Below are 13485 nucleotides of genomic sequence, written 5' to 3'. Positions count from 1 at the left end.
TTTAGGCAAGTACACACAACTACACAGGACCATGAAGATCCAGAATAGGTCTCTACAGTTACTTATAGACTTACCACCAACAGTCTAACTTTGGAAGACAATCATACTCAGCCATAAGTGATTGATCCCTATAACTGTACAATACAGGATCAAATTTTACCTTTTGTTTACTGCAGATAGACTGCTGTAATCCAAGACCAAAAGCCCATGTTTCTCTACCCTTCCTTTAAAATCCTCCCAATCCTCATATTGTTAAAACTGTCCTGCTAAACAAAGGACAAAGAGGTGTAGTGTAGTTTACACCTGAAATTACTATATTTATTGTTTTTGCATTTCCTTGCAGGCTTTGCCTCCCCCTTTTCTCTGGATGCCTAAACTACATTTCTAGATAAAATTCAAGCCAATGTAATCTTGGATACTAAAGGGAAAAAATCATTTGGTGGGTAATTCTCTTATCTACCGCTTCTAAAAAAGTTTCACTCCAGATCTTATGACTTGTCTAGCCTGAGTAGAACTTAGCATTTTGCATGCCAAAAGAAAAGAAACAGAAAAAAATAAGGGAAAGGGGAACTAAAGGGTATAGATACGAGGTTCCATATTCTGTTCTTGCAAACAGCTCTGATGCTGCTGCATTTGCCACGAGGAGAAAGCAGCCCCCACAGACTGAGAGATCATGAACACTAGCTGTAAGACTAACTTCACCAGACAGATGTGTTCCCAAATATGACTCAGATAAACACTGTTCCATCAGGTAAGCTCTTCCGCAGAGAGGCTGATACCAGATGACATTTCCAGATTTCTACTTCGCCTTGGGGCAGCTCTCAGTGTGAACAGCTTCATTAAGCCGGCCTTTCAAGAGGCTGCAGAACAATTGTGTCTGCCTCTACGGTTTCAACACTGAAATGACTTGCTCTTAACACTTTTAAAATCTGAAAAATGCCCAAGCTTCTAGGTCAGGAAAAAACCCAAAAGCAAAATGGGAGGTGAAGGATGGATGGAGTGACCTAGAAAAAAAGAGGAAGAGCCAGCAAAAGTCTTTAGAATTTGGAAATCTTGTTGAATCCCAAATGCAGTATTATTTTGTGGAAAGCTATAATAAATAATTTAAAAGTGTAATTATGTTTTTGAATAATGTATTTTTAAAAAGAGGTTAGGAATTAATACTTTGCCTTTGTGTACCTTTTTCAAATAGTTGCTGAGGAGCACAAAGTGTAGGGTGTATTTATTTATAGATTGCATTTTTATCCTGACTTACTCTCAATATATGCATTCATATAGGATGGAGCTGCAGTCATAACCTACTGATAGGGTTCCCATAGGGAACAGAACTGTATAGACTAGAAAGATCTTTGGTCTGAAACAGTATGGCTCTTGTAATTTTTTTGAGTCTCATTTAAGAGAGGAAAGTGGGATAACAACAACAACAACAACAACAACAACATTCTTATGACATTCAGAAACAGCTAGTAAGATTACCCCTAACAGAAGATAACGCACACACCTCTCTACACTACCCCTGCAAAAATGTGTATCCATTAGGTTGCCTTGTATGAAATTTTATCAAGTTGTCAAAATGTCACTGAATACACAGGAAAAAACATACTGAATACATGAAAGACATTAAGAACTGCTGGATAGCAGATATTACATAAGGCATATCTTAGGACCTTTTCACACATTGTATGGTTTTAAGACTAAGAAATTTGAAGTTGAATCATTCAGATGGAAACTTACACTAGCCTTCAGTAGAGCCTAGGATACAATCTTGTGCACAGTTGATCTGCTAAATAACATTGAAGTCAATGAGAGTTCAGCAGCTGATGGGAGGAAGAGATAAGACCAGATTCATAGTTTGAAAGGTTTTGCTGGTGGCCTGATAGTACTGTTGATATTCTTCAAGCCATTCAAACTTTGTCCAATTTTGGAGAATTCTGCAAGTTTCTGGTGTGGCTTGGTCTAAGTTGGAGACATTGGCCATGGTGGTTACTTATTAGATAGTTCCAATGCAAAAATCTTTCTTCCTACTCTCTGAAGCAGTGTTGCTGCTACTCTTAAAGTATCTGTGATTGTTGGAAACGAGAGACAAATCAATCATTTTATTTGTCCCCATACACAACAAAAGGAAGAGATAGTCCAAGCCACATGAAGCGGCTAATTCAGTACTATATTTACTAGCATGTATGTGTGTAGTACAAAGAGAGGTCAGGTTCACAGAATGGATGGGAAAAGTGCTGTGGCCACTTTGCAACAAAGCACAAGAACAAGTTACAGTCAGGAGGCTGACAAGCAAAAGTGTACTTTCCCCATCTTTGTAAGGCATGGCTACTTTCAAAAGAGTAACCGCACCTTTTGATAGCTCCTTCTTACAAACATTCCTCGCGTGAAGGCTTGGATGGTGATGACAGCTTTAAGGATGGCTAGGTATGCACGGCGGACCTCCACCATTCGGTATTGCTTCTGGAAAACAATGGCTGCTTTTGTTTGCCGTAGACGAGCAGCCAGCCTGTAAAAGAGCAAGGAGAAGGTTTGGAAATTACAAATGAGGTCTGAAAACTAAATAAAAAATGATGCAGTGTAATGAACTCGAACGAACTTCCTCCAGGAAACTTCACTTCTTTTTTTCCAGCCCATGTTGAAACCTTTATTGGCTGCTGATCATATCTAATCGTATCTACTCCTTACTGGGCTTCCTGATTCTCTTGAGAATTATCCTAGCTTCCTCTTATTCCTTTCTGGGCCCATTTTGGCCCAGCTTTTGTTGGCCCTGATTAACAGGATCCAAGCAACACTACAGAAATCTGTTCTTGCTCCATCTTATTGAACTCTGGTTGCTCGTAGTTTGGTGAGGCATTGGAGGACTTGAGCTGAAATTGCCCCTCCTTAAACTGTAAATTATAATTAAGGTGGAATAATAGTGCTATAACTCTGTAGTGTGAATAGCCCCGAGTTCTATCAAGAAGAGGAATCTCAATGAAGATCAAGAATGCAAGCAACAAACCTTGAAGATATAAAAGCTTATTTCCAAACACAGCTTTGTCAATTTTTTTTTACAAATTAACAATCTATAAATCAATGTGAATTGCCAAAATGTTTTACAGCGTTCCCAATGGTTCTCCTTTTTTAGATGGGAGTGCAGGTGGCCTGACAGGTCACTGATTGTGAGAATCTAATGATGATTATAGGATCTGAAAGAAAGTCTTATTTGGTGTTGTATTGGTTTGCTTATGGAGCTTAGTGAGATCTCTACTGTTGAAGATGGAGTGAAATTATTTTCTGCTTCTCCAGAGAATGTGACACAAATAAATGGACTCAAATAACAATAGATTCCATCTAGATATGAGGTGGTCAGTAGCTCTAAGTGGTAAGAGCTGATTGAGAGTGGAATAAACAGCTTGAGTGGGTGGCCGATTCTCTTTCTTGGAAGGTCTTCAAACACAGATTGAATAGCCATTTTGTTGATTCCTTGGTTGGACCAGATGGCACTTGTGTTTCCTACCAACTTTAGGATTCTATGATATTTTTTCAATTTTCGACTTATAGTTAAAAATAAATCACTCAAGCAGCAATTATCCTTCTCTACACATCCAATATCCCATGTAATTTAAGCATTGGTTGGATGGCACTATTGGCATGTCTGCAGTATCTGAAAAGTCCTTTAATTCTCTTACTATAAAAGTACTACATATATCCATATATTTAATTCCTCTTTGGTTTTCATGTTCTGGTCTTAAATTTTGAAACTCGAAAGACAACCTTATGAAAGCGCAGTAAAACTACTGTTTACATGAAATGAAATCCAGCACAATGGCAACAAACTGATGTGACATTAAAGCCATGAGCAGTGGTTTGGAAAGAGATTCATAAGCTCCTAGGAACTAAAGGGCTTGGTTTTCAGAGTTATCAACATTACAAAACAAAGCTATGCCATGATGGATGTAGCGACCAATTATTTTGGGGAAACAAACACGTTATGCTCACCTCCGTGCCAGGAACCCTCTGGCATGTCTCTGGATTCTTATTGCTGACTCTCTCATCCTCCTGTAAATCATTCTCTGAAACCAGCCACGCACTGTTTTTTGTATCATGATGGTGGCAGCACGGAACTTATCTGCCCGTAGTTTCTCCAAGTATGCCACCTGGCCAGCACGGAAGAATATCTTGGTACGCCCAAACTGGAATTTGTCTGGATCCTATTGGAAAAAAAATGACAACTGATTTAAGAAAACAAATGCTCATTTTTTACCATCAGCTCTTAGGGTTCTCTAAGACAATTTAACAGTGAAATGAAGCGAAAGTATCTGATTATATACATTATGGTCCCTGCATCCACATGAAATACATCCCCTAACTTACCACGGAAAGAGTGAACCACAGCGAGCCCAACTGAAATGAACAACTTCCACTGGAAATTATCAGTGTCACCCTGGAAAACCTCTTTGGGGATTTGCCAAGTCCTACAATGAGACTCTATGACAGGTCTACACAACCTGGCAGTTGTAAAGGGTCAATATTAAAATATAATAATTATAAGCCACTCCTCCTCCCTTGCTCCCTCCTGACCAACAAGATAGGCAGGAGAGCCAACTAGTGAAAGGGAAGTCCAGGCTCTTCAGTTGGCTACAGTTAAACCCTCTGTTGTCTTCATTCCATGGGCAGAATGTTGTGCAGGCTGCTCTATGGCAACGTCTGCATATCATAGAATCTTCTGCAAAATCTGGAAAATTCTTAAAGGGGACATATTTTGTCAGATGAGGAAAGACGAAACTGGAGATGTTTGTTCCACTGGTTTGGAAGTTATGTTTTTTTTAAGTGTCTATGAGGTGAATTTTAAAATTGTATTGATTTTAACCTTTGTAAGTTACCTTGAGCTCCACACTGAAAAAAAAAGATTATCATCAACACTGAAGATGTAGTTCACGCACTGGTAACCTTAAAATTGGACTTCTGCAACATGCTCTACACTGGACTACCCTTGTTCAACTGGTTTAAGAAAACAAATGCACATTTTTACTATCAGCTCTTAGGGTTCTCTGAGACAATTTACACTGAAATGAAGCAAAAGTCTCAGACCTGTGTGAAATGAAGCAAACGTTTCAAACATGTCAATCACACGGAGTCCCAAAATTATAAGGGATACCTATTATTTAATTGATTTTATGTTTTATTTCTAATTATTTTATTGTATTTCAAAATTCCAAAGCATTTAAAACATAATATAATTGTCTTATCACATTCTTTATTCCCAAATCTGTACCTGCCATGGATAGGGTTAATGAGGGTTTGGTTGAGCCAAACCCCTTGGCCACACCCGAAGGTAAGAACTACTCAACCTGTTGGCCAAACTCAAGCTTCTGAGGAGCAGGCTGAGTTGATTGTGCCTTCATTTTCAGCATGGAAGAAGAAAATCCCAGCTGAGGTGTTCAGCCAGCAATTCGGATCAGCTGTGAAAGCAGCATTTAAGAGGTTGCAGTGTGATGCGTGATTGCTGGCTGCAATGTTTGTAACTATGCCCTGGACCTTGTGTTTGGAGACCTCTGGATAATGTTGTAATTTGGGACTGATACATGACTTTGGCATTGGATTTGTGGATACAGTTTAGTCATGTTGCTTGTTCTTTTTAAGTCTGTTGTGATTGAACACTGAGTGTCTGACCTTGGACTGTATGACTGCTCTGTTGGTGATTCCATGGTGATGTACTTGACAATACCCCCTCTAACCCTCCCATTACTTACATAGACCTAATTGCTTCAGCAGACCTTTGAGAGGATGGCTTGAGGGAAAGGGAAACTTTAATGTGGACTATAGTATTTTTTAACGGTCAGATGTTAATTTTATTGCTTGTATAATTATACATTATGGTTCCTGCAGCCATATGAGATACATCCCCTAACTTACCACAGAAACAGGAAACAGTGGATGACAGTGAGTCCTACTGAAATGAATAACTTCCACTGGAAATTATCAGTCACCCTGAAGAACCTAGAGAGATATCCTCTTTGAGAATTTGCCAAGTTCTCTAATGAGACTCTATGACTGGTCTACACAACTTGGCCGTTGTAAAGAGTCAATATTAAAATAAACTAATTATAAGCTACTCCTTTTTGCTCACTCCCTCTGCACTTGCCTGACCAGGAAGGTAGGCAGCAGAAGAGCAACCAGCAAAAGGGACATTCAGACTCTTCTGATGGCTCCAGGGAAACCCTTTGTTGGCCGCATTCTACTTGTGGGCGGTATGTTGTGCAGGCTGCTCTATGACAACGTCTGTCCTACCATAGAATCTTCTGCAAAATCTGGAAAATTCTTAAAGGGGACATATTTTGCCAGATGAGGAAAGACGAAACTGGGGATGTTTGTCCCACTGGTTTGTTCAGAAGTTGAAACTTTTGTTGAAAGATATACCTATGGATGTCACAGGAGAAACACATTTGGGGTGGAAAAATGAGATCTCTTTGCTTTAGGCCAAATATTACCGAGGGCTCAAGAGAAATTTTGCAGTATAAATCCACACTGATGTTATAATAGTTTTGTTTGCCCCCAAAATCAAAGGGGGAGGGTTGAAGCTTTGGTAAGCTGCAATTGCTTTTGCTTCCATAGATCCTCATCCTGAAATGAAGTTACAGTTCTCAAAATTGTATGGCAAGAAGGAACAACTTTAAACTAATGTAAGCCTGCAAATCCAATATGGTTCTAGTGAAGTGAGATTTAAAAAGAGCACAGTAGTATCTAAGAAGACCTACAGGATGGCAGAATTCAGCCATAAAAAAATAATTGCTTTTAGACTGAAGGCAATCATAAAACCATTAAGCTGGAAGAGACCACAACGGCCTTCTGGTCCAGCCCCATTCTGCCATGCAGAAATACAGTAAAAAAACTCCCATCCAGCCTTTGCTCAAAAGCATCCAGAGGAGGAGACTCCACCATACTCCCAGGCAATGTATTCCATTGATGAACATTATGAAGATTCCTAATATTTAGGTGGGATCTCTTTTCCTGCAGTTTGACTTTGGATCAGCAGAAAACAAAGCTGATTTCTCCTCAATATGATATCCTTTCAAGTATTTAAATGGCTATCATGTTCCCCTCAGCTTCCTCTACTCCAAGGTAAACACCCCCAGCTACCTAAGCTGTTCCACATAGGACTTGGCCTCCCGGCATAACAACAACAACAACTTTCTTTTTGTATGCCGCCTCCATTTCCCCCAATGGGAACTCGGAGCGGCTCACATGGCGAGCAAGCCCCATCAATCACATTTAACATCATAAGATATTTGACCATGTTGGTCACCATTGTCTGGACACATTCCAGTTTGACAATATCCTTCTTGAATTATGGGGCCCAGAACTGGACACAGTATGATTCCAAGTGAAGTCAGACCAAAGCAGAATAGAGCAGCACTATGATCTTGACACTGTACCCCCTATTGATGCAGTCTAGGATTGCACTGGCTTTTTTTTAAATCTTCCACATTACTGCTGACTTGAGGTCTACTAAGACCCCTTTCATATATACGAATTTTGAACTGTGCATTTCATTTTTTTTGCCTAAGTACAATAATTTATATTTCAATAACAGTCATAGCCATTAATGCTCATGGTCATGCCCCTTTATTTCTGCTTTGAAAATCTGCTGTTTGGATTTTTGGTTCCAGAATTTCCCTTTCCCAGGGAATTCTAGAAGTTGTTTTCAAAAAATAGTGAAGATCTGGATTCTATCGTTTAAGAAGTTCCCAGATCTAACAAGTTATATCAATGCCTGGACAATTTTGATGTATGTAAGTAGCAAGATAGAGACAAAGTGCCCTTGGCCTTAAAGTGTCAAGGCTTTGTGCAGGTAGGAACAGGGTACCTTCCCATCCTCAGTTAATACTCACCTTAATTAGGCTTTCAAGCAGTGTTTTACAGGCCACCTTTTTGTCTTCTTTTTTGGAGACATCCCGTTTTTTCATAAGAACTCGATACCTGTTCATAAAGTCATGGTAGGTCCACCTGAAAAGAAAGCATGAAAAGATTTATATAACTTCTATAACCAGAGAGCAGCCAGAAAAAGCTAGATCAAGGAAGATCTCAGATGAAAACCACTGCAGGGTATAGGAATCTATAGTTTCTCCTTAAAGTACACGGTGAAATTAGAGCAGGTAACTTGTAAAGAAACAGTAGATCCATCATTATGAATTCAGAATATATTTTCCCAGCAATTAAGAAGAGTCTCACACTGGTTGCTCTTTCACTTGCAATGAAAAATAGTGGGCTTCCTGCATTAGATTAAATGTCACATTTAATTGTCAACCTTCGCAAATCTTGGTCACACAGCAGAAGCCCTGAGAGCTGAGCCTCCATTGATAAAAAAAACACAATTTCTGAATGATGAGCCAACAAAACAGGATTGAATTCACTTAACAATTTGCATTTCACAAACAAAACAAAAACCCTAAGTATTTCTCTTTGCAAGACAGAAACCAGGTGTGCAGCCAATAAACAGATGGAGAATGACAAAACAATTGGCCAAGAGATCAGCTATGACCGGGTGTTTGGAAGCTTCTCCTATACTTGCTTACAGGCTTTGAAATCAAAACGTTATTTAAGTAAGGTACAACATCCACCGTGAGAATTTTTTTCAGTTACCCGGAAAAATAAAATAATTATAAGCATATCTAGAAGCCTTATTCAAATATAGAAAGAGATGGACTTAAAGGTTTGGGAAGAGCGGCGCTCAACATGTAACCTATGACTTGACTCAGTTTTAGACCTTTATTCCGGACACATGATTCTTTAGGCTCCCCCAATGCCCTCTAAACATTTTGTCTTGTTTTTAGGCCTACCTGAGCCATTTGAAGTACAGGAAAGGCCTTTTCTAATAATAGGAAGTGATCAGAAGTCTCTTGCCATTACACCTTGTATGTTCAATACTAAATTCACCAACAACGTGCAACAAAAATGGCTCTGGTGGATGCATGCAAGCAATTGTCTAATTTTTGCACATCCCTGTCCTCTACTATCCCATCCCCTGTAACAAACAATTTGTGTATCTCAGCCATCAGATTCTGCTTGGATTCATCTAGGATGCCAGGCTCTACTCTGTTCAAACACTCATCAGCCAGGTTTGCACCTGCACCTCTTGGTTTGAGTACAGAAATCTCCAGGCTAGTGCAGGAATTCTGGAAATTGTAGTCCAAAAATAGAATGCATCCTCTGGATCTTTTAAATTCAAAGTTAGCAATCCTAATGTGAACTGCAGTCCTTCTAATGGTGAAATTAAGACCCTTGGGTTTCAGGGTTTTTTTTTCCTGATAGCTGAGCAGTTCTTTTAGGCTCCATACAAGTGCCCAGGTGGAGGAAAGTAGATTGCCAATTTATACAGCCATTAAGCACAAAATGCAAACAAATGGTGTGGAATGCACTAAACCTAGTGCAACTGCTGTGAATTTTCCAGCTCCCACATGCGTAAATCAGGGCAATCTTTCCTCCTAATCATTCTCCTATTGGGAGAAGGGTAGGCCTTTTGAGAGAGATGCTTTTGGAAAACAAATCTTCATTGCTCCTGCGGCTTTTGTTTAAACCCATGGTTTCTGATTAAATCTTTAAATTCAATCTTTGGGTACAGATTTGAGCTTAGTGCTTTGCTACCAGCAGACTATGCTGAAGCTTTCACTCAAAGAATTTGAAACTATATTTTACTACATGAAAGATGCATCTCCTGCCATCCCATTTAGATTTAGGACCCAGAGTGGATTCTGAAATTGGCTCACTGTCTGCCAAGTTTCAGCCCAGTGCAAATTAAAACTGCTGAGTTATGGACCCCTCAAAACGAGCCTTTTAAATAGAACCGCTAGGAGATTCTGAGGCTGCCAATTGCTGCCATAATTAAATACATGCAAGTGTAAAAAAAACCCTTAAAGAACCTCAAAACCTTGCAGGAATGCTAGGAGTAGAAAGAGAAATGCCTTTTGCCTACAGCCTTCTGCAGTACCTGGAACTCATGCTCCACCAAATTCCAAACAAAATTAATCATGATTTGCTCTTTTTGAGAAAGCATACTCCCCAGACTTTATTCCTTCTTCCCTTAAAAACAGTAACAAAAATGAACTTGGCAAAGACGGGCCAGCAACCTTCTATAGCAACATTGGCTACTGTGTTTTGCTCCTTCTTTCCAACAAACTTTGGCTACTTCCTGGGGGTCCTTCTTGTTCTTCAGATTTTGACTCTTGAACCCCATGATCAATGTACTGTGTCAGTTAAATTTCACCTGAACTTTGCAGCTAATAACTTATGATAGGCCACAAGCGCGGCAGAAGTGTGGCTACTAGTTTCTTCTGAGGCTGAAGCTCACTTCTCATCGTTTGCAGTTGTGAGGGTCCCCAATGACCAACTGAGTTCTTCAAACAACCAATCACTAGGATGATTCTCATTTTAATCACACTTCATATAAAACTGTGAAAGTTGTCTAGAAATATTTAAATACAATGAAGTCCTTTTTTCTGCCTTCCTTTTTGCCTACCCTTTTTTCTTTTTTCAGGCAGCTCTCTCACTTGCACTACCAAAGTGCCCCACATCACTCCAATGCAGTTAGAAGTTGCTTTTCCTCTCTGAGTCTATCTCCCTTCTTGGCTCCCATCCCAGTTTCTCTTTCTTTGAGTATTTCTACTCTTCGTGAAGTTGGTGAGATGGTATTGAGGAAGCAGCACTGGCAGCCAGGAGAGAAAGCTGTTTAAAAATCTGCACCAACAGAAATGTTAGCTCTGAAAATAAGGTCAGGGGAAATCAAAACATGTAGTAACCCTGTCTTTATCCTAAAAACCTAATTATCTGTGATCAAAATAATCTGCCTAGTAAGCCAGTTGGTAAATTTGGCATTTTAAACATTCACTGAAAATGAAACAAAAGAAGATACAGGAATGTACTAAAAGCGAAGACTGGGGAACAGGATCAGGTCTTGGGGGTATTTAGACAACAAGGGAGATTAGATGGCAACAATTCTATGATTTGCACGACACACAGCAAATTCTGTTCATCATCGGTATTATGCAGAAATAGAGCCAGAATGAAAAACCTAACCATGACTGAATAGAAATAAGAGCATTAAAGTTGGCAGAAACAGTCAGGCCTTGGAACTACTGGGATTTGGTTCCAGGACCCTTTGTAGTTACCAAAGACCATGGATGCTCAAGTTCCATTGTATACAGTGCTTAGCAAAATAGTGTCCCTTATATAAAATGGCAAAATTAGTGTATGCGTTTAAAATTTTGTTTGAACATTTTTCAAACTGAGAATAGTTGAATCCATGGTTGCAAAATCTATGTATATGGAGCAGTGGTTCTCAACCTGTGGATCCCCAGATGTTTTGGCCTTCAACTCATAGAAATCCTAACAGCTGGTAAACTGCCTGGGATTTCTGGGAGTTGTAGGCCAAAACACCTGGGGACCCACAGGTTGAGAACCACTGATATGAGGGGTTAACTATACATTATTTCAACTAAATAGGCTTTAACCTTTCTGAAAGAGGAGATACTGACAGAAAGACTTTCTACAATAGATTTTTAGAATGTTAACACATGTGATTGGGAGTTATAGCAAGCCCAAACCAAAGTCAAGATGAAAAAGAGAAGAATCAATGCTTACTAAGATGGACTTTACCCACAGCTGGTGATGAATGGAAAACAAAAAGTGGAGCTTTGCTCTTTCCTGACTTACAAGATGTGTTTCACAAGACTGACTACAATTAAGTTTAATTACTTTGTCACACAACAAATGGAGTTGACTTATACATGGGTATATATGGCACTAGGAAGAACAACATAGGACAAAATAGGGCTACTGGGTGCATATTCTGCTTGTTGGTATTTCAGTTGAACTGACTTCAGAGGAGACATCTCAAAAGTCAAAAGTCAAAAGATACACTTATGGAGAGGGTTCAATTCCAAAATGAATGTAATGACTTCAGCCATCAAAAATTAATTTTCACCTGCCTCTGTTGCCCCACCTTGAGTTATATTTCTTGCTTACAAAAACGTTGTGGATTGGCTGCTACAACCTGCTTTTAAGTGTGAAGCTTGAGAATGTTTCTGTGGTAAAGCTGGCACACAACACAGCGAGGGATTGACAAAACTCAAGGCTCTTAAATAATCCCCTTTTTCCAAGGTGATAAATAAAGCTTGATTGGTAGCTGCATTAATTTATGGAGCCTGTGTTCCTAGAAGGGATCGGGAGGCAGCTGACGGCACATTATGAGAAATCATACTGCGGAGAGGGGTGCCAGTGGAAAACATTTAAATTATGTATGTGCGATGTCTGTAAAAGTTTAGCAGCTGTGATTTTTACCTCGAACTGGTACAAGGCTGTAGCGTTCGACAGACAGCTTGGATAAGCGAAAGAGGCATGAGTGAGAAGTCTGGAACATTCAAGTGACAACCCAAAGTGCTCCTGGCTAGATGGGGTTATATATATTGGCTGAGGTGAGCATGGAACTGATGAGGACAAGTGAGCCACCAAAGGTATTCCTGATATAGAATTTTAAAAGTATTGAGAAATACTTGTATACATTCTCATGGACCATAAAGTAGAGTAGTGGTTTTATCACACTCTTCAGTTACTATTTGCACAGCTTCTTACACACATAATAATAATAATAATAATAATAATAATAATAATAATAATACAGTAGAGTCTCACTTATCCAACACTCGCTTATCCAACATTCTGGATTATCCAATGCATTTTTGTAGTCAATGTTTTCAATATATCGTGATATTTTGGTGCTAAATTCATAAATACAGTAATTACTACATAGCATTACTGCGTATTGAACTACTTTTTCTGCCAAATTTGTTGTCTAACATGATGTTTTGGTGCTTCATTTGTTAAATCATAACTTAATTTGATGTTTAATAGGCTTTTCCTTAATGCCTCCTTATTATCCAACATATTCGCTTATCCAACATTCTGCCGGCCCGTTTATGTTGGATAAGTGAGACTCTACTGTAATACAAATCTTATTATTATTAAGTGTTCGACTTGTGATTTTGTGATACGAAATCCAGCATGTCTATCTTGTTTGCTGTGTCATAAAATAAAATAATAATAATATAAAATAAATAAAACTTTATATTCCGCCCTATCTCTCCAAGGGGACTGATGCATTTTTTAAAAAAGGTTGGCAATACAAAAAATATATATTTCTCTAAAATATTTCTCTGAAAGTACACTGCAAGCCAATGTAAAATTCTTCACCAAGAAAAACTGAATTCCATAACCTGCACGACTATTCAAATAAGAACATGCCTTTTGCCAAGATTGTTATTCTATTGAGCTGTAATTGCGTGAAACGATGGTCTCATCCATGTATATTAGAAATCTAATTACGCTCTCCCTTCAGTTTCTGAGATCTTAACTGATATTGCCCAAACATTTTCAGACACGCCTTTCAAGGCATAAAGATTAGTACTTGCTTTTGAAAATAAAAAGGGAAGCAGATGTCTATAAATAATACTG

The 13485-nt window shown here is 38.9% G+C and overlaps 1 protein-coding gene and 1 long non-coding RNA gene across 5 annotated transcripts in view; one reads left to right on the top strand and one right to left on the bottom strand.

Moving 5' to 3' along the window:
* myo5b (myosin VB) overlaps positions 1-13485 on the bottom strand; it is a 355668-nt gene that overhangs the window by 65134 nt on the left and 277049 nt on the right. For all 4 annotated transcript variants that reach the window (XM_062972559.1, XM_062972560.1, XM_062972561.1 and 1 more), the window contains 3 exons: positions 7872-7986; positions 3979-4190; positions 2347-2503 (listed from right to left, as the gene is read on the bottom strand). In XM_062972559.1, the coding sequence (XP_062828629.1) occupies positions 2347-2503; positions 3979-4190; positions 7872-7986 (484 nt within the window). The remainder of the gene's footprint in view (positions 1-2346; positions 2504-3978; positions 4191-7871; positions 7987-13485) is intronic.
* Positions 1-13485, top strand: part of LOC107982332 (uncharacterized) — a 190252-nt gene that overhangs the window by 72393 nt on the left and 104374 nt on the right. The gene's annotated exons all lie outside the window — the stretch shown is intronic.

This window comes from Anolis carolinensis, chromosome 2 (genome assembly GCF_035594765.1).
Source record: "Anolis carolinensis isolate JA03-04 chromosome 2, rAnoCar3.1.pri, whole genome shotgun sequence".
Taxonomy (NCBI): Eukaryota; Metazoa; Chordata; class Lepidosauria; order Squamata; family Dactyloidae; genus Anolis; species Anolis carolinensis.
The sequence above is the reverse complement of the archived record's forward strand: the minus strand, read 5'-3'. Positions and strand labels throughout refer to the sequence as shown.